At 38.6% G+C, this 24,535-nt stretch overlaps 2 protein-coding genes across 2 annotated transcripts in view; one reads left to right on the top strand and one right to left on the bottom strand.

Annotated features, from left to right (window-relative positions):
• Positions 1-931: 931 nt before the first annotated feature.
• On the top strand, positions 932-18,598 carry tmie (transmembrane inner ear). The gene is made up of 4 exons (XM_042497004.2): positions 932-1,292; positions 5,824-5,941; positions 7,817-7,966; positions 16,219-18,598. The coding sequence occupies exons 1-4, from the start codon at positions 1,182-1,184 to the stop codon at positions 16,512-16,514; spliced, it is 675 nt and encodes a 224-aa protein (XP_042352938.2). The 5' UTR covers positions 932-1,181; the 3' UTR covers positions 16,515-18,598.
• Positions 18,143-24,535, bottom strand: part of pth1r (parathyroid hormone 1 receptor) — a 63,986-nt gene continuing 57,593 nt past the window's right edge. The window contains exon 13 of the mRNA XM_042498364.2: positions 18,143-24,498. Within this exon, the coding sequence (XP_042354298.1) occupies positions 24,136-24,498 (363 nt within the window). The 3' untranslated portion in view covers positions 18,143-24,135. The remainder of the gene's footprint in view (positions 24,499-24,535) is intronic.

The raw sequence follows: 24,535 nt of genomic DNA on the forward strand, positions 1-24,535 counted from the left end.
GAGCGCTAATATGGACGTGGTCGGCTTGGCTGTCAGAAGTCTCTGGTGTGCCGGCTCTATGGGCCATACAGTGTGAAAGCAACGCTGATCATCCCCAGATCGTAGTCGTATAATTTTATACTCAGCAGTGAAACCATTTTGGCTTCACGCCACTTAGCAGTTATACCTGCATGGGCAATTGTTTCCTCTCATGCTGGTGTAGAACATACGGGCTTGTTGGCCATTGGTAATAGTCTTTGAGGTGAGTTCATGTGTAATTTTTTGTCCAGGTCACAGGCAAGGTGAGACATGGTGACACAGTCTTTCTTCAGCACCAGTTCTTTGATGTCATTTTTGTGTGTCTGGGCCATGAAAGCATGTGCAACTACAAACTGTAGGAATTTGTTAGAGGGGCTGCATTGTCTAAGCCCTAATTAAAATACAGTTTTACTATTCAGCAGACTAAAGTGGCCCTTTTTTAAAGATGTACTTAAGAATATCAAATGCTCTTTTCTTATTGTTGTATATGACTTGAAAATACATAAATTTTATTACTGAGGCGAGCACAAATGACTGCAGCCAAAGCCATTGGACTCCAACTATGTTGCTCTTTCTTCAGGCGGGTGCGTTGAAAACACTGGAATCTGCAGCATCTTAGTTCTTCACATTCTGCCACACTGAAGCAACGAGGCTGCGAGCATGTTTACACTCCAGATTCAGGAGCAGTAAACATGATGACGCTCACAGCCATTTGCTTCACTGTCCTGCACAGGCCAGTCTCATGGTTAACTGTACTGCCCCTCCCCCCACACTGAGCTAACTGCCTGTCCCCAGCAGGATGAGCTGGCTGTAAACCACACCAGGTCTATTAATTAATTAATGTACCCTAACTGCAAGCTTGGCTCCCTCCATTGTAGTCGAGCAGTTTGGAGCTGGCTGCAGTGGTGACTGCCCGTGTGTCTGTGGTGTTTCTGCGGTGTGGTGGGAGAAAGGCAAGAGATAGAGGAGCAGAGCAGCAGAAAACTGTGGATGAGAGGAGGCCGTCAGCACCAGTAGTCACCATAAATCACCCAGGGCCATTGTGGTCCTGTCCTCTATACGGCGCCAGTGCAGGCAAGCAGGCAGACAGAGAGAGAGAAGAAGAGAGGAAGAGGCAGAGGAAGAGGGGGCAGGGTGGCTGCAGGGTGAAAGAGGGGGAGAGAATGGTTGGGGATCAGCCTGTATGTCCACCTCAGCTCCTGCTGCGGGGCTGGGGAGCTGTGCTGCTGTCTCAGTGTTTGTCCTCCGTGTCCTCCCAGATCCCGGATCCTGAGGTAAGAGCCTGATACACACACACCATGTCCTCCACAGGTTCCTCTCAGAGCTTTTCTCTGTAACGGGTGCAGGTGTTCTGCCATTTAAAAGGTAGCTTTGTGTGATTCTTGTTTGGTCGTCAGAGTTGTTGTTTACGTTACTGGATAAAGATTCGGGGAATGTTTTGTGGAAACCTGATACAATTTGTGGTCTTACATGAATAGTTAAGCCACATGTTTTTTATGCTGGTACAAACAGGAGGATGAATATGATGAGTCCTAGTGTGACAAGTTATTTTTGTGTTTTGGGGCTAAAGAGAAGAGGGTTACATTACAGACAATATGATTACTGCAATGGTCAGCTAAAATCCATTACGTTCTGTAATAAAATATTCCTGCTTGAAAACAGGCAATTTACTTCTGTGTAGTACAATGTGTAGTAGCATGATTAAAATGTCAAAATATTTAATTATATATTTAATACCACAAACAAACAAAGTACATTATTTTTTATTAAAATGAATGATCAGTTTTATTTTTATATTATAAACATCTTAGAAACACACTAGCTGTGACATGTCAATAAATTCAACTTTGAACATGGATTATGAATTTGAATAATCCAATAGATTACATCAATGTATACAATTTTAAGAAGGCAAAAAGATTATAGTGTTTATATTTATTAATGTTAATACAAATATAACATATAACTTACTATAAAAGGTCAGTGAAAGCACACAAAACTTCTCAAAACAGCCTCCCTCTGGCTGTCCATATGAGGCATTCACAGCTTTCAGGAAGTGTAAATGGAAGCTTGAGTTTGTAGCTGAAGATGCTAATTAAATAGATATGTTTGTTTCTACCATACACCAGTGATACTCAACTTGCAGCTCATTGGCCAGATCTGGCCCTTTTTTGTATAGAGATTGTTTAAAAAAACTAAGTGGCTGTGGAGGTTCCCCCAACAGAGACCCAGGCTAATTATTTATATATTAATTTTTAATGTTTGTTTACATAATGACCCCTGGCTTTGTGCCATTTTGCAAAAAGGGCCCCTGGGCAAAGCAAGTTGAGTATCCCTGCTATAAACTGTATATAAAGAGGCATGTGTCTCCACTTACTCACACCATACAAAAATGAAGCCAAAATATCTTGGTTATGGCCACAGTCGTCCTTAGCTGTTGACGTAATTTGGAGCCCGAGTCTGTGCAGTAGTGATCTCTGAGTTAACGAGTTTCCACCCATACACCCATCTGACCAATACCTAGTAGCGCCCTTGATTGTGGGTTTAATTCGCACACTGTTGGTCATGAAGTAAAACCCCATTTTGAATATCAAATAACAAATTAAAACTGGACCTATCAGAAAAACAAACATTTAAACATACATCATGGTGATAAGAACTACCTAAAAATATTTTATTTAGTATATATAATAAATGAAGTATATATAAATCAGTCATTCATTCATTCGTGGTGGGCCAGCATGATTAAAAGATCTACCACCACAAATAGATATTTTATTTTTGGAGCTGGAACATTCAGGCGTGCTGTTGAAATATATGTATTCTATAACTATTGATTGCACCACACTGATGGAGTGTGACTGACAGTGAATACTCTGGGCACAGATAGGGGAAGCAGAACGTCAGATGCATTGAAAGTGAAACTGAATCTTTCATTCTTTCGGGTCTTAAAGTTTGCATTCACTCACTGCAGCTTTTCCTGTCATCCATCAACCTGATCTGATCAGCTCTGAATGGATCAACAGATCAATTATCCACCCCTTTATTTGACATGTACTTTGATCTCATAATTTGGTCTATGCATGCTCCATCTGCTAACATGGAGAGGGCAGGGTTTATGACCTATACTGCAGCCAACCACTATAGTGTGGTTGGAGACGTTTTGGCTTCTTTTTTGAAGTTGTTGTCCATCTTTATATACAGTTGATGGTTTACACTGAAGGAAAGCATTTGCAGGTAACAAACAGTGAAGGCTTGAGTGACATTAATGTCACTCTTTTGTGGCGCACTTTTAAAACTTAAACGTAGGAAATCAGAATCTTAATACTGGAGGCATGGAAAACAATTGCATTTTTTGCAGGATATCCTTTTGCAAGTTTGTAATTGTAACTGGCCCTTTGCCAATACCTGTGAAAAAAGTAAACCTGTTTCCCAACGCTCATATTCCTACATTTAGACGGTAATCCTTCATTCCATTCTCCTAATCTACCCTGATCAATACCTAAGTACTCTTAAAAAAAAAAAAAAACTTACTCGTGGAAGAATATCCAAATATGCCACTGAATATGTAATGATCAAACTATCCAATCAACGATCCAACAAACAAAAATATGTAATAAATGTGGGTATATAACGATGAGGTAACTTGAGGACAATGTTGTTGTGTTGTTTGTTCCACCAAAAGAAAACTTGAGGCTTACAGCCACTAATCCTGCCCCATGAATGCCCCAGAGGAAAGGACTTAGCCTTATGTAATCACTCTTGAGCAAAAATCGTTATTATTTTAGAGCAGCCTGCTAAATATCCCCATCAAGGCTAATCCTTCTGTGGGAGTTGCAAAAACAAGATTGTAGACTTTTTCAGATCTTTTTTCTTTGTTCAAGTTCACAGCCCTTCTCGAGTCCTCAGTACATACACACACACACGCACACACATACACACACACACACACACACACACACACACACACGCACGCACGCACACGCACGCACACACACGCACACACACACATACACATTGTAGAGGCCCTGAAGACAGCTTGTACCGTCACATATCGCATGTTGGCTCGCTGATAAAGCCTATCAGATCTGACACACAGCAAAAACAACAGGTTATTCTGTCCTGGTGCTGAGGAGAGTCTCACTCTTTTCTTGTACTTTTCTTTAATTTCTTGCATTTTTTTGGGTCAGTTCATCTTTAATTACCTGTTCCCTTCTTCCCATGTTTTTGAAAGCAATCAAGCTAATTTCCTCAGGTTTCAAAGGGTTAAAAAGACAGATATACAGCATTAATTTGAAGGAAGAAAACATTTACTGGGAACAAGCCTACTCAAGTTCTAGAGGAACTTGCAGGTACCCATAGATCCCATTTTTATTCCAGCATCTTAAGTGTAGACATCAAGGGATCCCGTTAAAAATGGTCATACTTGTTATTCCCTAGTTTAGCTTATCTTTGGGTCATTATTGAGCTCCTATCCAGACAAGTTATGCCAGTATCTTTAGCATCAATGGATGCCTTAGGCCGTCTAATTTCATAGGATACCACCACTACTACATTTGCGCTAGCTCAATATATGGATGCAACAGTATCTTAAAGACATCAATATTTACCTCCAATAATGTCAGCAATTGTACCACGGGAGCACGCCATTCCCCGGCCACCCGTGGCTTTGACTGGAAGTCAAAGAAAAATATCCTCTGCAGAGCCTCAGTCCTGTTGTGTTTATCACCGCCTCAGTTTATTTTTAGAACATTTTTTCAATTTCACCATAAAATGGTCTTATCAGCAAAAGCAGCAAATGTAATAAGTGTCCATTATCTGATCCATCATGTTGGTTTATGGACTAAAGTATAGAGTTTCCAAAACAACCTTGTATCATCTAATCAAGTGATCGATATACAGTCCACCGGGAGAATTCCTCACAATGATTCTCTCAGGGAACTGATGCTTCGAATGCCTCGCTGGGTCTGGCAAAGCAGTGATCCAAGCCATCGATCTACTCTAAAACTTACACAGTTTTATTCTTATTGATCCCCAATCCTCAGCTCTGAAGAAATGTGTTTTGCAATGACAAAATAATATATAGTTTTGTGCAGCAGAGAATTTGGGCATCTAAGACCACTGGGATTGTTCAGAGATAATGAAGGAAAAGTGTGGAAACCAGAATTCTTTGTCTGCATGGTTTCATGTTGGTCTTGTCTGTAGACCTCAGTGCTTGTTTGTGTCAATGGAGATCAGGTGGTGACAGAGCCACAGGTGATGTGGGTGTTTTTTCTTTAGCCCATTTTGTTTTTCAACATTTTGCCAAACGCCTTGAAAAAGATACTTTCCCTTCGAGTCATTTCTTTGGTTTTCTATTTCTGTTCAGAAGTCAGTTCAGTTAAATGTCACTAATTTAAATAATTAGATAGAGAATCATGGGACTGACCTTCACAGAATACAGGATTCAAAGTGAGGTAGTTGGATGCATGCTTGCGCACAGATTGTGCACAGACCGAAATTACTGGCCGTAACTAGTGATAACTGGTAACAGTGACAATCAGTGACCTTTACATGACTTCAAACTCTTCTTTTATCCTGACATTTTTTAATGTATAACTCTACCATGTATATTAGATATAAACAGAGTTCACAGACAAATCAATTAATCATTGCCACACCACATTTTCTGAAGATGATAAAGAGAGCATGTGAAGCCTGAGGTTTCCTCTCTGCTGTAAAAACATGTCTGTGTAGGTTTATTGGTGGCATGCAGATACTTAAAAAAAATATAAATAAATAAAACTTTTGTCTTTGTTTCCAAAGCTTTTGCCCACAGATCCCCCGAAGAAGCCGGACCCTGTCAACTCAGAGACTGTTGTTTTCTGGGGGCTGCGGTTATGGCAGGTCATCGCCATCTTTTCTGTGTTTGTTTTAGCAGTTGGTCAGTACAGCTCAATCACTTTGCTGACACCTCCACAAACTATTCTTGTAACAGACTGCAATTTTGAGATAAGCCTACAGGCCAGAGATGTCAATGCATGCAATTATGTATCCATAGTATGACCATCAATAAATATATAATAACATAATATTGATTAATATTATGTCAGGGAAGGCAGGGATCACTATTTTGGTTCAAGCAGTGAGTCACACAAGTAATAGCAGCAACTGCAGAACAAGCTAAGAGAATCTCTCACTTGGTACAAAATGCATACCAGACACTTTCTGATTTGTTACAAAATTGAGTAAGAGTTGAGTTGGATTTTTGTCCTATAGTCTTTTTTTTTTTAAATGATCAGTTTCTCTAAACGAGGGAAGCACATATCTTCTCAGTTGTTTCTAGTAATATCTAGAAATGCTGACAATTTTGTTTTTTTTAGATCAAAGGAATTAAAACTGAATTTTTAACAAGACTAATGCCATGTTCACACTGGATGTGGAAGTGCCCCAGTGTGTCAGTTGTGGCACAAGCAGTCGCCTGTGCATTTCTCCGTGCCAGTCAGCAATGATTCTGCTCCTATGCCCATTTCTAATCACATGTACAGCTCTGTCACTGCCTACTTGTTTGTGAGTACTTGTCTCTCACTCTCTGTTTAGACCCAACTGTGGAATAATTAAAGATGCATATTCTATCATTTCTAAGTCTTATCATTTATATCATATCCTTTATATCATACTTAATAGATTATCGGTGTGTTTTCTTGCCAGATTTGATCGCTGCTCACAGAAAAATAGACCAGACACTGAAACTATTGATCACAAGCCATCAACAGAGCTTGGGGCCATGGGGTATCCCATGTAACGAGGTTAACACTAGAAGAAAACAGCAGTTGGCAGCGCTTCACAAATTATCTGCAGACTCTATGGTACTTCCATTCAGTGTGAACCAGGCATCAGAGACTACAGCCATGCTAGCAGCTGTGTGTGTCAAGGCACAGTGTTGCTTTGAGCTAAATGCTAACATCAGCATGCTAACATGCTCTCAACAACAATACCCTTGATGTTCACAATATTTACCATTTTAACTATCTATTAAACTATTATCTATTAAACTACTACTATTTGTGTTACAATTAGCATGTCAGCAAGCTAACATTTACTTATAGTATAGATTGTTCGAGGAAGGAGTCTTAAAACTTAGAAATGATTAAGCATTTTAGCATTTCCTGTTTCCTTGTCTCAAAGTTGATGTGTTTTTTGAATGGGTTTTTGTTTAGATGCCTGAAATGAGTTCTGAGGTTAACACAAGCTTTAACTTTTTTTGTTCTACAGTCAGTAAATACTCACTCCAAAATTCTGAACCTTCTGTGTGTCTTAAAGGTGGCAGTTGCTAACAAGGGGATAATTGAGAGTGGAGTAGCCTATCATCACACAGTACATGGCTTTACAGCCTTGTTGTGGTGGCAACAGTCAGTCAGTCATGCCACTGTAGTGTAGGTCACTCAGTGCCTTTTGTTTGCTTTTTGGTTCTGACAGTTGCGTTTAAGCTTAAAAAAATCATAAAAGTGGTGTTCATTTGTGAATATTATCTTACTGAACAAAACATGTAAGTCTTGTAAATGTTTGTCAAACAGATAATTTTCTGCAATAATTCAAAATCAGATGGAAAATCCCATGGGCTTTTTGTCGAGGGAACTAAAGCAATACTACGTTCTGCGTCTGCCTGTAGAAAAACATCATCCACAGAAGACTCTAAATAAACTGGGCCTGACTTTGGGTCCTGATCCTGAATGTGAAGGTTATACAATGTGCAATTATTAACATATATGCAACTATTTATATACACTAATCATGTCCCTTTTCCCCCCTCTTTCAGTTATCACTCTGTGTTGTATTTTTAAATGTCGAATTCCGAGAACCAAAAAGGAAATCGAGGCACGGCACGCACAAAGACAGGCCGCCAAGAAATACGCCAACACATTAGAGACAGTGCCACCTCTGAATGAGCTCACTGAGATCCCAGGATGTAAGTACATCTATCTAATATCTTTACAATATTAATATGATTATAGTGGATTAAGTAGTCATATTAAGTTTGACTGTGGCTAGTCCCTCGAATGGTTCGGCTTTGTTTCTCTTGCAGCACCATTTGTTTAAATGATGTTTGAAGTTGCACAGGAATGCTGGTGGCTTGAAGTGATAGACATAGGTTAGAAAACTGTGTCGTACATCGAAGTCCTGTGACATCAATGAACTACACAGACTAATCTGTGATTGAGTTACACAAAAGCACATGACAAAGAGATCTGAAAAACAGGAGAAATAACTTTGATGAATGGAGTTCTCTGTGGGTGGAGAGCTTCAGTTTGGATTTAAGTCTCGCTCTGTGGGCACAAAAGTGTTTTAATACTAGAATTTATTCTTTCAGATCTACAGGATTTAACAGTCAAAGACTCTTTGCTGTTGTAGTCCCAAATTGTGATTAAGGCTAAGAGGACAGCTGTCTTTTTACATAACATCTTTTCTAGGACAGTTTTAATTTCTTAAATTCTTACTGTCTCTTTTCATCTCACAAAACAGCTCCAGTTGTTTCATTCTTTCTGCTCTGTTACTAAATTTCCTCTTCTCTTCCTCTCTTCCTCACTGCTTTTCCTCCAGCTGCCCCAGATGCCTCTGCAGTTCAGACAGTCTCTGAGCAGGTCCAAACTCAAAGTGCTAACAGCAGCCAACTCTCAGTAGTTAGGGTCACAGAGGAGCAACCCAGCTCCCTCACCTTGCCAGAGACCGGCTGATTTTTTTCCTCCTTTTCCTCCTCTCTTATCTTCTGTCAGACTCTCCTTTTGATTAAGTGACTTTATAGTGCACAGTGAATGCACTGGTAGCCACTCTGAAAGTCCTCTTCAAGCAACATCCTCTATCTGTCCTACCTTAATACTATTGCTGCAAGAGAAATTAAATAAAAATGCAACTCTATTTTAACTGCTTACCACATCATTTTTGAAATCTATATCCAGAAAATAGAGCACATTTTGAACTGTCTAGATGTTGCTTTGTGGTGGAGTTGTAGTGTAGCACTGACTATGCACAGTAGCAAATAAGACTTTTACTGTGGCTACTAAATACAGATTGTGATGCTTTTGCAAATTTGATTACTTTAGGGCTTTTCTAGTTTGTATTTTGTATTTTTGAGGTTCTCCTCTTTCTTAAGATGTTTTTAATATAATGCAAATGTTTTTCTTTGCACATATTTGCATGGAAATTTCAAGAGTGTGGCACTGAATCACCGTGACTACTGGGTAGCAAACCTCAGTGTCATCTACATAAAGTGAAATGGCATGGAGCAAATGCTGCTTCATTTGGTTAGATTTTAGTCATCTAAAAATATGCTCACTTTGTTAAAATCCCTCTCACAGGCTGCAACAAAGATAAGACACCAGATGGGAGTTTAGAAAGGGTAAAAACATATTTATTTGCAAAACAATCAAAACAAAATGACAGATTGAACATGTAAGTCAGTAATCAGTCATATATGCATGTACTGGTGTGTGGAAATGGCCACATTAACAGCAGCCTGCGAGGAAGAAGGATCAATTGCAAAAGGAGGGAGGTTTCTATGGCCAGAGCACTGCGACCCTCCATTCAGCACCTGCAACACAACATCAAACACTGCAGTACAAATATGCAGGCGCCCCTAGTGGAATGTTTTGATCATCACAACCTAAAGACAAAATCATTTTAAGTGTCTGATTAGAGTATTTTCACCGTTTTACTTTACTGTTAGACAACCCTTTCCGATACAAAACTAAAGGAGTTATCTCAAGACTCAATTGACAAAAACAGTAATTATACTTTACAGAATATGGGAGTTGTCAACTGCTGCTTCGATCATTTAATCCATTAGGCAAAGCAGTGAAAATATTCCAAATATACTCTATGGTGAAACTGATTGATTGATTTTTTCTTAGGTTGGTCTCTTTATGTGGCTAAAATATGCAGCGGCCTCCCAAAGCAGTACTACTTGCTTAGGTTTAGTGCTGGTAGATTTGCTTTTTTTTTTTTTTTTTTTTTTTCAAAGACACAAAGCAACACATTACATAAAATAAGCACAGCCAAAATATCAGACAGGTAAGACTGCTGTTTATAATGACATGTCTTTATATGCTACAGCTACTGCTGAAAACAATGACTGAAATAAACAAGACTGATTTCATTTCATTCATATCAATTGAAATTAACTGCCAGTTGTCTTTCCATTTTGTTAGCACAATGTCACAGTGATTCGGTCTAAATTAATAACTTTCAGGAAATTATGAGACAGCATATTGTTCTTACTGAAAATGCTAATGCGTGCAGCATGTTCGTTGTGCTCAGTGTTTGTTTCCCTATACCTGCCTGTTCCATTTCCTATGGTTAGCTTTAAATAAAGTGAGTCATTCACACAATTTCCTGTTAGTGTAAATTGAATATGATCATTGATGTCAACAACACTGGTCTTATCTGCAATTAAATATTTACTTCCCCTCTCTTACAGAGAAATTTGGTGTGTTGCCTCGTGTGTAAGCCATCTCAGCCGCTTAGCTGTGGCCCTCTTAGGTTAAGAAATGTGACAAATAGGGACTGACAATCTGTCTTGTCTTGTTTCTCATGATGATATACTATGCATTCATGTGCACAATCATTGGTTCTTGTGTAAGAGAAAGCACTGAGCTGTCAATAAGTTTTTCTTGCATGACCTGTGTCAAATAAGATCTGCATTAGAGTGGGGTCACATGATAAACTTACTCTAGGAGATCAATATATCTTCAATCTCTATTATAGTCTAGAGATCTCATAAGCATTGGAGTTAATCCTCTTTCATGACTGTATAACTAATCATCTATGTGGCTCTGGGAGAGCAGCTAAAGGGGGCTGACTGCGACTCCTATTATACAGAATAAGGATGAACATGTTTATTTGCTGCTCTCAACCATGAACTCCAAACTTACCATGCTGTGTTTGCTTTTGGATGAACTAAGGAGCAGGGCAATATGAATGTACAGCAAATATGCAAAAGCTTCTTTTCCCAACTGCATTTTTTAAATGAGGGTTTGATTATGCAAAGCTACACTTAGGAAATCCAGAGCAGTCAGTAAGAACAACACAAAATATAACTTAGTTATATTTGTTAATTAAATGTTACAAATGAGGATCAAGAAATGCTCACTCTTATCTTTGAGATGCGTACATGAATACATTTTTTGTACAGTAGCTGGGGAAATCTGTTTACCTCTTTGGGGAAAAATATCGTTATTTTTATGACATGTGTCTAACATTCTCCATTAAGAAAGCTTCTGCGCCTCCATTTACACATTCTTGCCACGCTGTTAAAAGCATCTGGGACAAAATCTGAAAAAAACGAAAGCCTTTCACAGCCAATATCTGTTGCAACACACTTAAAAGAAAGAGAAGCCATGAACACAGGCTTAGACACTATCATCCTTCTCAAGCACCCCTTCACAAGCACTCATGCCAAAATATATAATATTAGATAAAATAGAAAGACAAAAGGACGGAACTGTGAATCAGTCCCTCCCATTTCCCACCTACACTTATCTGACTTTAACTCTCCCCAAATCTCCTGCTTCTTCAGTACAAAGCCCAAAATTTTAAGCAGCCGTAAATGGGGGAAGTTTTTAATGTCCCCAAACAGTTGTGGCTGTTGTTATTGTTAACAGCTCAAACACATTTCTCACACATCACTACAGCTCTGAAAAGGCAGTGAGAAAAAGGTCATCTGAGGTTCACAGCATGCCGACTGATGAGTGACGGACTTGCAAAAAGGAATTTGGACTGGTTACAAGTCCTGCTTTGTTCCTCAGGAGGAAATCTTTGTAAGCAACACTTTTTAATAACCATCATTAGGCTAATGGTAAATTGACAGTTAGTTCAACTTTAGTTAAAAGTTAACAAACTAAATGTTAAACAATGAAATTATAGTAAATTTACTAATTAGTATTGCTATTATTTATGTTACTTTGTTTTTCTACACATTAAAATGTTGCACCCTAAATTATGTATGTGTAAATGGTTGATGATTGTTTTGTAAGCCAAGAAACATTATAAAGTTGCAACAGATGATTATAACAAGTTATTTTATTCTATTACGTTAAAAAAAAAATCATATTCTTTTCTATCACAACTGTTTTTGTTCTCTTTCATGTTCAGCACTTGGTGTTGCATTTTATGCATGAATGATGATGTATAAAAATGATGATTATTATTATTATCTTCTTAAATCATTAAAACATTAAAAAAATAAATGAATGCTGTACAGTGCATATAATAATAATACATTTTATTTATAGAGCACTTTTCACAGTACTCAAAGATGCTTAACAGAGACATATATAAACAATGCCACGTTGTGTTGGCCAACCAAATATTTATAGATAGAGCGAGATGCCCCACAGAGTGAGATAGATATAGATATACACAGTTGTAATTTCATAATAGCTATCCTTATAGTGTTTACAGACCAATATTAAAAGCTCCAGTGCAGGACTTTCCCATGTAAATTAATGTCTGCTAAGTGGTGTCCCCAGGCGGGCACAATTGCTGCCCGTCCAGGCCAAAATAATTGGAGGCTGATATTACTGTCTTTAATAGGCTGCGCTGCGTAACCTCCAGAGCTGTAAAAGGAAGGCAAAACATGGAAGTACCAAAAACTGCAGTTCTTTGAACTTGCAGGCTGGCTACAGATGAGAATCAATCCCCATAGACACCCTTGTTAAAGTGCCCAGCTTAATAGCAGAAATAAACTTGTTTCCAGCCTGGGAAAAAAAAAACCAAAACATTTTGGTCTCTATTGCTACAGTTTTTTGTCAAGGTCTTGAAAAGCAGGTAGCAGACTTGGACCCAAATGCAGACAACAAAAGAAGCAGCTGGACACATTTAAAGACTTAGTTAAAAATGAGCTACAGTCCAAATCAGGCAGGCACAGGAAAGGAGGCAACTGAACTCCAAACCAGAAATCAAGACAAAGTGACAAAGAACAAAGGAACTGGGCAGGTATATGTAGGGAGAAACTGATTAGGGAAGTGAGAACAGGTGAGTAGACTGCAGGGCTAGTGAGGGACAGGTGACACTAATCAGAGCAGGGCACGCAGTCAAATGCAGGGGAAAAACAAGAGCAGGAGTGAAGTGATCTGAAAAGAGAGATGTGAGTAACAAAATAAAACCAGAAACAGAACCCAAAGGTTACTGAAAGACAGCACCCACCCACTGTCTGTTCACCCTGCTGCCATCTGGGAAAAGATACAGAGGTATCTGCTGCTGTACCAAAAGACTACAGACCAGCTTCTTTCCCCAGGCTGTGAGACACATAAACGCCTCCTTTGACTCCAAAAGATGTAGCAGGATTTCAGGGCGAACTATTAAATCTACCTTGAACCTTGTACCTTTTAAAACAGTAAACCTGAGTGAAAAATAGAACAAACAAAGGAAAAACATGACCCCAAGAAGGAGATCAGGGCAGATCATGTCATCTCTGGCTTTGTGCAAGCACAAAGTTAGTGGTATTTTGAGAAATGAGACGACCTAAGGCATCCATTGGTATCAACCATGTCATCATAGCTTGTTGGGAAGAGGGCTAAATAATGCTCCAAAGTTAGCCTAAATTTTGGTAACGGAAAACTGCCATGGCCAATTATTAAAGTTGTCCCCTGAACTCTCACCCTATATATCCCGGAGGGAGTCCTGTGTTGCTTGACCCATCAACCACCCCAACTTGTGGCTTATTTATGCTCTCTCTATGTACAAAAATGGATATATCTGTTTCAAACATTGTAAATCTTACTGCCCTCATACATCTGTGTGCCCTTTCAGATGGCACAAAAACAGTTAATATATGGCACTAAAGGGTGGAGATAAACATTTCTGACAACAACAAAAGAGGAAACATTGGAGGAGGTTGTAATAATACATACACAGTACATTTAAACAGAAGCCGTGCTGTAGATGGTGGGGATCTGTGCAGCCGTTATATACATCCCTATATGTGGACAGAGAATTCTTTTCACCAGTTGTACTATATATTTTAATACAGGCCCACTGATTCGTTCTGTTCCACCATTATTCTCTTATGGTCATCTCTTGAACTACCTTACAGTTACCTCCACGATTTCCGCTGGTACTGCTAAGTTTTGTCCGTATCCATTGGGTTTCAGAAAATGTGCACAAACAAGGACAAAATGAATGCGAAAACAGACTATCACCATCTCCATATCTAACAGTGAGCATAAATAAACTTCATCCAACTTCCTTCTTTACTTACATTAGCACATTGGTCACATGATTGCAGCTTTCCAGATTAAATGGATTATTCACAAATTACTTGTTCATGATTACTTGGGTTATTTAAAAATTATTCACGCAATACTTTTTGTAGCTTTACATATGAACAGTCCATGAGAACACCCTGAATTTAATATAGTGTGCAGCAATAAACTGTTAAATAACATAAGTTATTGCATTATGAATAGTTGGTGCACATTATTAAATATAATTTTGTTATATGTTAATGGTAAAATAACTATGAACTGAGGTTCAATGAATTTACCATTTATTATGATGGTTATTATAAAGGGCTACCAACTAATTTTAATAAAACTGGCATTATTTCAGTGGAACAATTTGTTGCAAGCAGAAACATAACTTCTGAGATAACATTTACAATTTGTCAGTCAGATTGAACTGTGATTTCTTTGAAATGCCACAATGCCCTTTTGTAGAAGGCAATGGTAACCTTTAATTAGTCCACTACCATACACAGTATGTAAACAACAGGGTTCGTGGCACCAGCACTCCAAGTCTGACCAAAATTGGAGCAATGTGGAACATGTCTGGGTTTCAAATTCTGATATTTAATTACGGCTCTTCATTTAGCCATCACCAACCCAGGCTTTCATAATGGCACAGATGCATCAACTCTCCAATTTTTGTCTAACTCAGACTGTTACATAAAGAAATAAGAAAAAGAAAAAGACTGAATAAAGAATGGATGAATGGAGGAGAAATGTATGAGGATAAAAGCGGAAGACAGTCTCAGACTTCACTCAAAATACAAAGAAATCTATTCACAAACATTCTGATGGTTGGTTGGTTATTTTAAGTCAGCTGGATTCACCCAAAACAGTGAAACACAGGACCAAAATAAGTCCAAGTTTACTCTGACCCCCTCCGGCAACTTTTGACATTTAGTGTGTGTTTGTCATTTGTTTTCTTGGCCTTCGTTTGAATATCCAGTGTCTCTGCATTTGTAGAACACCGGGAAAATGTCTGCTTTGCTACTGGAAAAAAAGAAGCTGCGTTTGGCCTCAACTGAAGTCTTTCCTTTGAGCAATTTTCACAGTTTTTAAACAATAGTTGATGAAGTGTAAAATCATACCAATGTGTCTTGTTTATGTATATCCTTTTGTTAACTCTTGCTTAAGGCCTTTACATGTTTTGTTGGACGCGGTTAGCTTTGTGTCAGCTTTATATTAGAGTTGCATCTTTCATGTGGAAAAGAGATCTGTGGAATTTGATGCCTGAGAGAAAAAATAGCTGTGTGCTCACATCTTCCAAAGAAATTAATTGAAAATGCCTTTTGAGTTTTTGTTTTTCTGCTAACTAAAGATAGCATTGGAAAGCTTTGATTTTATCTCCAAAATCTTCAACTCAGCTATCTCCAGTATGCAGACAACATGTTTGACATTATCTTTGCATGCACAACTTCGAGCCTTATCTGACAGATTCTGGTGCTACAGTGTTACAGAAAGAAGTGTAGCGTCAGTTATGGAGTTATATATCATAAGATATATATTTTTTTGTTTTTGGGAAATGCATTTAATTGCTTTTATTTCAAGTGTTAGCTGTGCAAATCTATGTCAGTCTCATATCTTGTTTATTAAAAGTCATATATGCTACATTCAGAATATTAATGTAGTGGGAAACTATTTTACGAAATGCAAAATTGTAGAGGAGTTTGTCTGTTATTTTCTCTGTAAACTCACACAAAGCTGACAGTAAACTTCTGTTCTCCATTTCCCACCCAGACAGTATGTGAAACAATCCCATTCAATGAATAAATAGACCATGCTTATTAGTACAGATAGAAACAGATGTGCCTTCATTATATCCAACCTACTTAGCCCGACATTCTTTTGTATAATATTCTCCCTTCCAATTAGCTCTACAGGCAGGACTTAGATAATACCTGATGCTGAAATCTTCAGTGATTGTTTTCTTGTTTTCCTGCAGCTGCAAAAGCAGACGAAAAAGAGGAGGTGTCAACAGTCTCCGGAAAAGTGGATGCTGATAAAGGAGAGAAGAAGACAAAGGAGGGCAAGAAAGAGGGAAAGGGTGCCAAAGAAGGAAAAGGAGATGAAAAGGATGCATCATCCAAGAAGGGTGAAAAAGGTGAAAAGGGAGCATCTAAGAAGGAAGCGGGTGAAGGGAAAGGGAAGAAATCTGGAGAAAAGGGAGACAAAGGGGAAAAAGGAGAAAAAGGAGGCAAAGGAGGGGCGAAGGGGGGAGCCAAGAAAGCTCAAAAGTGAACTCAACCCTCAGTGGATGAACACTGAAAAATACCATTTCATATTTTTCACTGAGAGCATTTTGCACACTATTTTTCTAAAATGACATTTGTATTATCTCAAAAATTTAAATGTAACTCTTTTGTTGTTGGTCCCATTTTACAAAGGTTTAAGTAAAGACTTTTTTTAAGCAACCACCTGATACTGAGTCTCAAATTGCGGTCGCAAATTTGTTAAAACTTGTTTTAGTGAGCACTTCTTCTTGTCCAAAATAATCCATCAACCTGACAGCTGTGGCATATTAAGATGCTGATTAAACATCAAACCTTAGAGACATGGTCAAATTGGGTTGATCTCTTTGAAAAACAGGAAAAAGGCAAAGAGCAGCTTAAAAAGAAATTAGGAAGAAATTAGTAAAATGTTCAAAAAATGAGTTTACCTTAAAATAAGCCAATAAATAAATAAAAAAATAAAGGGAAAATGGGGAAAAAGTCCCTAAAAAAATAAATATCTAATTATTGTAATTATAAATACGGTTTAGTTTTAGACATTTTTCCCGGATTTAAAAAAAAATTGCTAATTTAGACATGTCTTGGCAAGTTGATCATTGCCTTTTTGCCCCCGTATTTTCGAAAATGTCGTTTTTCACTCAATAAATAAGCCAGGAGTAAGCAGGACGGTGCACGGGAGTTTTTTTCTTTGCCCTTAGATTGTTCCTTTCTCCAACACACCTGTCACACACTCAGGTGTGCAGAGATTTTCTTCAGATTTGAAGGATCTGCCCCATATTTCAAAATAAATCAAACCAATTAGCTTTCAGCACAATACAAGTGATGTCAATCCAAGTTTCAAATGATTAAAAGCCTCTCTAAAATTAATGTTCACCACCGTAGAACATCTCAGTTTTTTTCCCCCTGAATCTGGCCGTACATCGAACGGGCTTCACAACCACACAAGCCGTTACAGTGGCGAACTGCTGACTCTGGCGAGCATGCTGATGAACTTCGCTGAGACAGTTTCTGATGGTTTGTGCAAACCAGTCATTACATCAGCTGTTCTGGTGGCTGGTCTCAGACCACCTTGTGGGTTAAGATGCTGGATGTGGAGGTCCTAAACTGGTGTAGTTACATGTGGTCAGCGGTTGTGAGGCTGGTTGGATGTACTGCCAAATTCACAGAAACGTAATGAAGAGAACATTCAGTTCATGGGTGACAGCTCTGGTGAATAGTCAGCTTGTCAACAACATGCACCTTCAAAACCTGCAACATCCTTGGCATTTTGTTGTGTGATCAAACTGCACATTTTATTGTGACAAGCCCAAGGCACACCTGTATGGAAATGATGCTGTTTAATCAGTATGTTGATATGCCACACCTGTCAGGTGGATGGATTATCTTGGAAAAGGAGAAGTGCTCACTGCTCACTAACATGGATTTCAACAAATTTTGCAACCAAATTTTGAGATAAATATCTATACAAATGCATCTATTCAGTGCATACAAAGTCTTAGATCTTTAACTTACATCTGTGAAAAATGGGAGCAAAACCAAAAGTGTTGCACTGAAATATTTGTTCAGCATGTATTTTAAATAAACAAAAGCTTTTCCAAAAATGCATTTGCCTTCAGAATCATTAAAGTTACAAGCATATCAGATTACAGTAATATTACAGATTTATTGTCTTATTCACAATTCACCGATGAACATAGAGACCAGAAAACATATTCCTATTTTAAACTAATATCTACAATGGGCCTAAAACAGTATCGAGTGATGAGAAGGCGAGATGTGTCTGAGCAAACACTGCCCACATACTGCATCTAAAGCATTAAGACCAATGCCGACTTCACTGAGTACATTTCAGCACGAGATAAATAAAAGACAACGACACACTTTATACTTCCATGAGAGGTATTTGAAAACAATGCATTACAACATTAGCTCTATGATTATTGGCCTTATTGTACACTTGATTCCAAAACACAATCATTTAACATGATACAATCAGAAAAAAATACTGTATTATAGGGTATTAAAGTGCTCAAATATAATTTTCCACGTTTCATGTCTTAATACCGGACACTTTTTTTTTTTTTTTTTAACTATCTCACACAACATAATGTCTACTTGCACAGTGGCTGTTATTGGAATGCCAGATTGAATTTGAACAAACATTTCAGTCAATTTTATTTTTAAATATAGTAGTACAACACTACTCCTGAATGGGCTACAAATACACAATAAATTTGTGAGAAATGTAAAGAAAAATAAATACTAGATAAAAGAAGCCATTTAAATATGAAAAGTCTTTACAGACATTAAGATACTTAATTATCAAGTGACAAAGGTTTACCTCCGCCTCAGTTTCCAGCTCTGTGGCTTGTCGCCACCTGTAATTAGTGTTGTAGTCAATACACCCAACCTCAAGTCCCACTAATGACCAATCCTAATGGAAATGTTCAAGCTGAGTCCAATTGGATTCACTGAAAGGCTAAAATGCACTTTTTAGAATTCCTCTGGTAACTGGTAATTGTTTTGTTATTCTACATTTTTCTTATTACCAAGAAACGCCATGAAAAGACTCAAACACTTAATGTATTAGTCCACTTGTCTGTGCTTTCCAATGTCCCTGTCTCTTATTTTTAAATTGACTTGTTCTCTAACATTTGAAAACGAGTTACAAATATTTAGTTTTATATGTTTTAAAAGCTTTCATAATGTCAATTAATCACAGGACACTGTAAGTAGCAAAAGTTCGTTAATTATGAGTAAATGGTGCAATGGTAAATGGGACTATTTTCAGCTGAGGAGTAATACATAATTAGTGTGCTGGTGAATATTTACACACCTACATGGTAAAATCTGACAAGTTGCTTTTACTTTAAAAAATTATAGGAAACCGATTGCATTGAAAAATATAAGCAAACTAACAACTATCAGTCTTAATTTATGCTTACTTTATTTTCAATAATCAAGTTTATTTAAAATGTAGTTATCTTTACTTAATTTTGTGAAGTTGTTGCAGCTTCAATAATAAAAAGTTGAATTAAGCCAATATTACTAAGTTTTAGAAACCTTAGTGAACCAAGTATCCTGTGCTATATATCTGTATTCTGCTGGTTACAAACTAGTCAATCATAGTTGTATTTTCTTAAACATTTTAACAAAACAGGTCTCCTCACTCATCATCATTGTTATGATTAAGTTAAGTCAGACTAACTTGGTTTAATGAAGTTGCTAACACTTAAGATCCAACAACTTCACAAAATCAAGAAAATGCAGCTAAATGTTGAGTAAACTTTACAATCAGATACAAATACATATATAAACATAAATTAAGATTAATAGTTATATTCAAGGTTTCCAAGGTTATTCTAAGTAAGATGAACTTGTCAGATTTTATTGTGTAGGAGGTGTTCGTGAGAAAACTACGGTGCCCATGTTTATCGTAATGAAAGGAAATGTCACCCAGAACAACAGTGTGCCTACATTTTGTGTTTTTAATAGTTTTTGGGCAACATTAGAGGTATATGGCTCAGAGGAATAAGCTATGTCAGATGATACTTTCTGTAAAAGTCACATCACTGTTGGTTTTGGTATTTTCATGGGAATAAAAACAACATAGACTTATTAATTCTTTACACATCTGCTGCATGGGAAAACAGTGGACCTGGTTTGTAAAGTTTAAATTTACTAATCAAAATATTAGTGAACTTTAGTGTTCTCTTTAAGATGCAGTGTAAATTAGCTGGATGGAATTGGGGGCAGTACAAACTAAAACAAACCAGACTTCAACCTTTCAAAACTGAGTCAAAGCACACACCTTAATGGATCTAGCATCAGCTGGAGAAAAAGTCGGTATCAGGAAATTGGCAAACTCAGAACCCATCGGCTATCATCTGTTGATGACAAAGCCTCTGGGGACAATGGCAAAGATTTGGGGGGGATCTAGTGTAGCAAGCGGATATGCGGGCCACTTCTGTGTACCACCCATTATTTACAGATCCAGTCAACATTTCAGCAAATCTCTACAAACAGACAGACTGGTTGACTGTAGGCAAGCAAAGCTGGTCAAATGCTACCGGTCAACACTACAGATGGAAGCTGATACCAAAATCCTGTACTGGTGCCTAAAATTCCCCATACATATGCAGATTTCTGTTTATAGAGGTTGGGTAATAGGGAGCCTAATTCAGTCAGTGTGAGTACCAAAAAAAACGCAATAGCAGGAGGGAAAAGAAAGCTTCAAAGTGGGTCTCTACTGGATGATGTAAAGCAATGTGGAATAACACTTAGCAAAAATGAGCTTTTGTCACATATTGAAATTAATGTGAGGTAAAACTCTAATAAGCTGAATGCAGTCTAAATCATGACTCAATCAGACACATTAGTCCAAACCAAATTGTTACTAATTTAGCTCTTGAGACCAAGTTAATCCAAGTGGAGCAACAAAAGTGCCTTTAATATTAATGGTCTTTGTCCATTGTTGCTAAGCTACAGAGTGTTGTGAATGTTTTTCCCATTTGCCTTATTACTGTTTACATGAAACCTAATATTTATCAAGAATCTGTAAGGGTGCTCTATTTTTTGACACTTTTATCTCTACATTTTCTTACACTAACTACCAGTAGCAAATACTTTTTTGAGACAGTGATTTTACTGCAACTTTAAGACTTTTTGGTCACACTGTAAACAAGATGGTGGATGATAACACAAGAAAATGCTGCAAAATAACCTTCTCACTGTGGCAGCCTTTTCTCTTTGGTATTACAGATAATGTCACCTAACCTGCAAAACATGCAGGTTAAGTGTGGTAAATTACAAGTTACAGAGATTAACATATCTATTGGAATGCTTCATTAAATGCTAGTTTGAATGCCCTCCGTCACCTGTAAATATATTCACCAGTTTTGTTTTGGACTATATACAAAACCAAATATTGCAAACAATCCGTAAACAAACACATAAAAAAAAAAAAACATAGCTTTATAACCATACACATAAACACTATTAGCTCACAATTATAATGTATTTCTGATCTTTGTAAACATTGTGACTTGTATATACACATCAAAAAGCAGCATAACACTGAACCATTTGTAAAAAATCACTGTGTGTTATTCATTTTCTGGGTTTTCCTTCATATCCACCACAAATGTCACTCTTGGAATTCCAGCTGAATTTGAGATTTTCTTGGAATCCTCATTTAATTAACATTCCACTGGAATATATGACCGTTTCCTGCACCCGGTGTTTTTAAAACGGGGTCTCCTCCTTTGAAAACTGTGTGGGAACATACGATACTGCTGTTGTCAGAATTCCATAACGTTTGTCTTTACCTCAGCTAACACTGAACCCACAGAGCGAGACAGTCTTCAAAGAAATAGTCCTGCTTTGGCATCATGTTGTGTGTGTGTGTGAGTGTGTGTGTGAGTGTGTGTGTGTGTGTGGTTGTGTGTGTGTGTGAGGGTATTTTTGGAGAAAATTTGAATATGAAACATTCATTTGAACTCTTCGAAATTTGTTGTAATTAGATATGAATACTGGGTTCTTCTGAACAGCAGAAACTGTACAACATTTCGAAAAAAAAATATGACACAGTCTTATATAACAAACCAATACCCTTAGAGAAATGCTGACCATGCCAAAACACCACTTTAAAGTATAAAAAATAGGTGTGCAACAACAGAGGACTTCAATTACCTGAGTACCTTCCCTTTTACACTGAAGTGGATTAAAGTCAATGCAGGACAAATGAGATACCATGCCAAAAAGCATGAATGGATGCCTCAAAGTAGTAGCATTAAAGAATTTTAAGCTGAGCCTACACTTAGGGGCCGTGTCCACCAAGGTGTTTTTTTTTCCCAGCTGAAAACACCACTTGCTAGTCAGGAAACGCCGTTTGAGAGAGCTTTGGAGGAGCAGTGTTTTTTCAGCTGAGACGCTTTGGTTGCGTCTGGTTGCTATGATACGGAATATCCGCTGAAGTAAACATGTCGGCACAAGGTAGAGTAAGTGCACTGGATTGGGGGGGGCAGAAGCATGTATGGAGAGAGGATTCACCCTCCGGTCTGTGTGGGTTCATGGGAGGAATACATAATATTTTTACAGTATGTACACAGATTTCTCCTCCATATTTTTTTTTTTGTTCAGCACTTGCTCATGTCAGATGTGTCAGTTTGTCTTTGCTGTAGGCTGTTTGTCCCTCCTCCACTGTGACTGGACAGCTTGCTCTCACTCTGAACTCATAAAAGTACTGCTTAGTCAGTGCTTTTGGCATAAGTGTGTGATGCCAAAAGGCACCTTTCGTGTGTGCATGAAATGCCGCTGGACGGCGTCGGGTGAGAACGCGGCCTGACAGAACTGGTCGCATTGTTATTATATACACCCCCGGACAGACGGATGACACCTGCCGCATCCACATGATGATGCACTGGAGGCATCACTTGAGAATGCGGCGGGATGGAACCTGTTGTGTACGCATGAATCGCAGCAGGACAGCATCAGGTTGCAACCCTGCCGGTAAAGACATGAGGGAGCACGAGGGTGCTCATATGGTAGCTGGGAGGGGAGCTGGAAACCTTTCCATGTGCTTCCTTCCCCTAATCCTAACCATCCGTGACTTTATCGCCTAGACATAATCTGTGCCATCATGTGTGTTTGTTGACATTCAAATGTGTGGTTGCCATGTGATCACTTTGCCTAAACACAACGACGTGCCACATCATCCCACCATGTTCTTTTGTTGACATCATGGTAAAGGCATCCTGGAGTGTAAACAGCAGATGCAGAGGGATACCTAACTCATAATAAGTAGACACGGAAGTCAACTGACAAAACTGCAACATGTGACGAGTTGGGATGAGAACATGTTGGACTGGATCTCTCAGTTGACAGTGATGTGCATTTTAACCTTAAGTTGAACAATTTTCAACTCTCAGTGCTCCTAAAAAAGGGGAAAAAAAGAAAAGCCTAACCAGCAGCACTCAGCGCAGACTTTCCGCTCAGCACCACTTCATGCTGCCCGTGTTCGTAGTTGGGTGTAAATATGCGGTGCTCCCACTGCAAATCATTAAAAGAAATATGCTGGCCTCAGAAAAAAATGCTTTGGTGGATACTGCCCCTTTAGTCTTCTCATGCTGACTTACTCCAACATCTTGCTGATAAAACTGCCCACACATGCATCACTAAGTGCACTCAAAATCCACACATAGGTGATTAAGGCTGTTCCTGGCAACTATACTGTAACTAACCCCAGTTTAATTCATGCACAGAAGCTGAGCACAAGACACTTGCCAAAGAAGCAAACAGAAAGTAAGATAACAACAGTTATGGCAGTGGAAAAGAAATAAGAAACGGCAGTCTGTTTTCATCCTTTTACACATTCTCTGTGGCAGGTGGATGATGAAAGAGTTGAGAGTGTTTTTGCCACAACGATGTGGGTCACCAGCACTCAAATAAAAGGCGGCCCAGCTCACAAAAGTGATACACCCTTTTTGCCTTGAGTATCTGTCGGTACTGTCCCGGCTTGATTCACAGGTGAAAAAACTGGCAGTGTTGACGCGTGCAGCCGTCCCCTTCAGACCATCCTGAGACTGTTCCTTGATTTATTTTTTCCAGTTTTCATCCCTATACACTGGAGGTCACATGACTGTCTCCCTCTCCTCTTCCACCACAGGTGAGGGTTTCTCGTTTTCGCAGGGCCGTGTATGAGCAGAGTGCTCCTCATCAGGAATGTGAAGCTCCTGTCCTGATGAAGGTATCGAGTTCTCGGAGACAGAGCCGTTCTTCACGTACCCAGGGAGGTTCCTGTGCCCGTTCACAGGCACCGGGCCCAGCCTCGTGGTGAGGTGCAGGGCCAGCGGTCCTCTGGCAGTGACGTTGGTAACACTGGTGTGTGAAACCATAGGTCCGTAGCTGTATGTGTTGCTGCCGCTCCGAGCTTTTCTTTTGAAGTCCAGGGCCAGAGTCCTCCTGCTCCAGGACTTTTTGATCTCAGCTTGCACCTGGGAGCAGAATAGGTTGCTTAGCCATGTAAAAAGC

Source organism: Plectropomus leopardus, chromosome 12, assembly GCF_026936395.1.
Source record: "Plectropomus leopardus strain MGB_pleo_1.0 chromosome 12, ASM2693639v1, whole genome shotgun sequence".
Lineage (NCBI taxonomy): Eukaryota > Metazoa > Chordata > Actinopteri > Perciformes > Serranidae > Plectropomus > Plectropomus leopardus.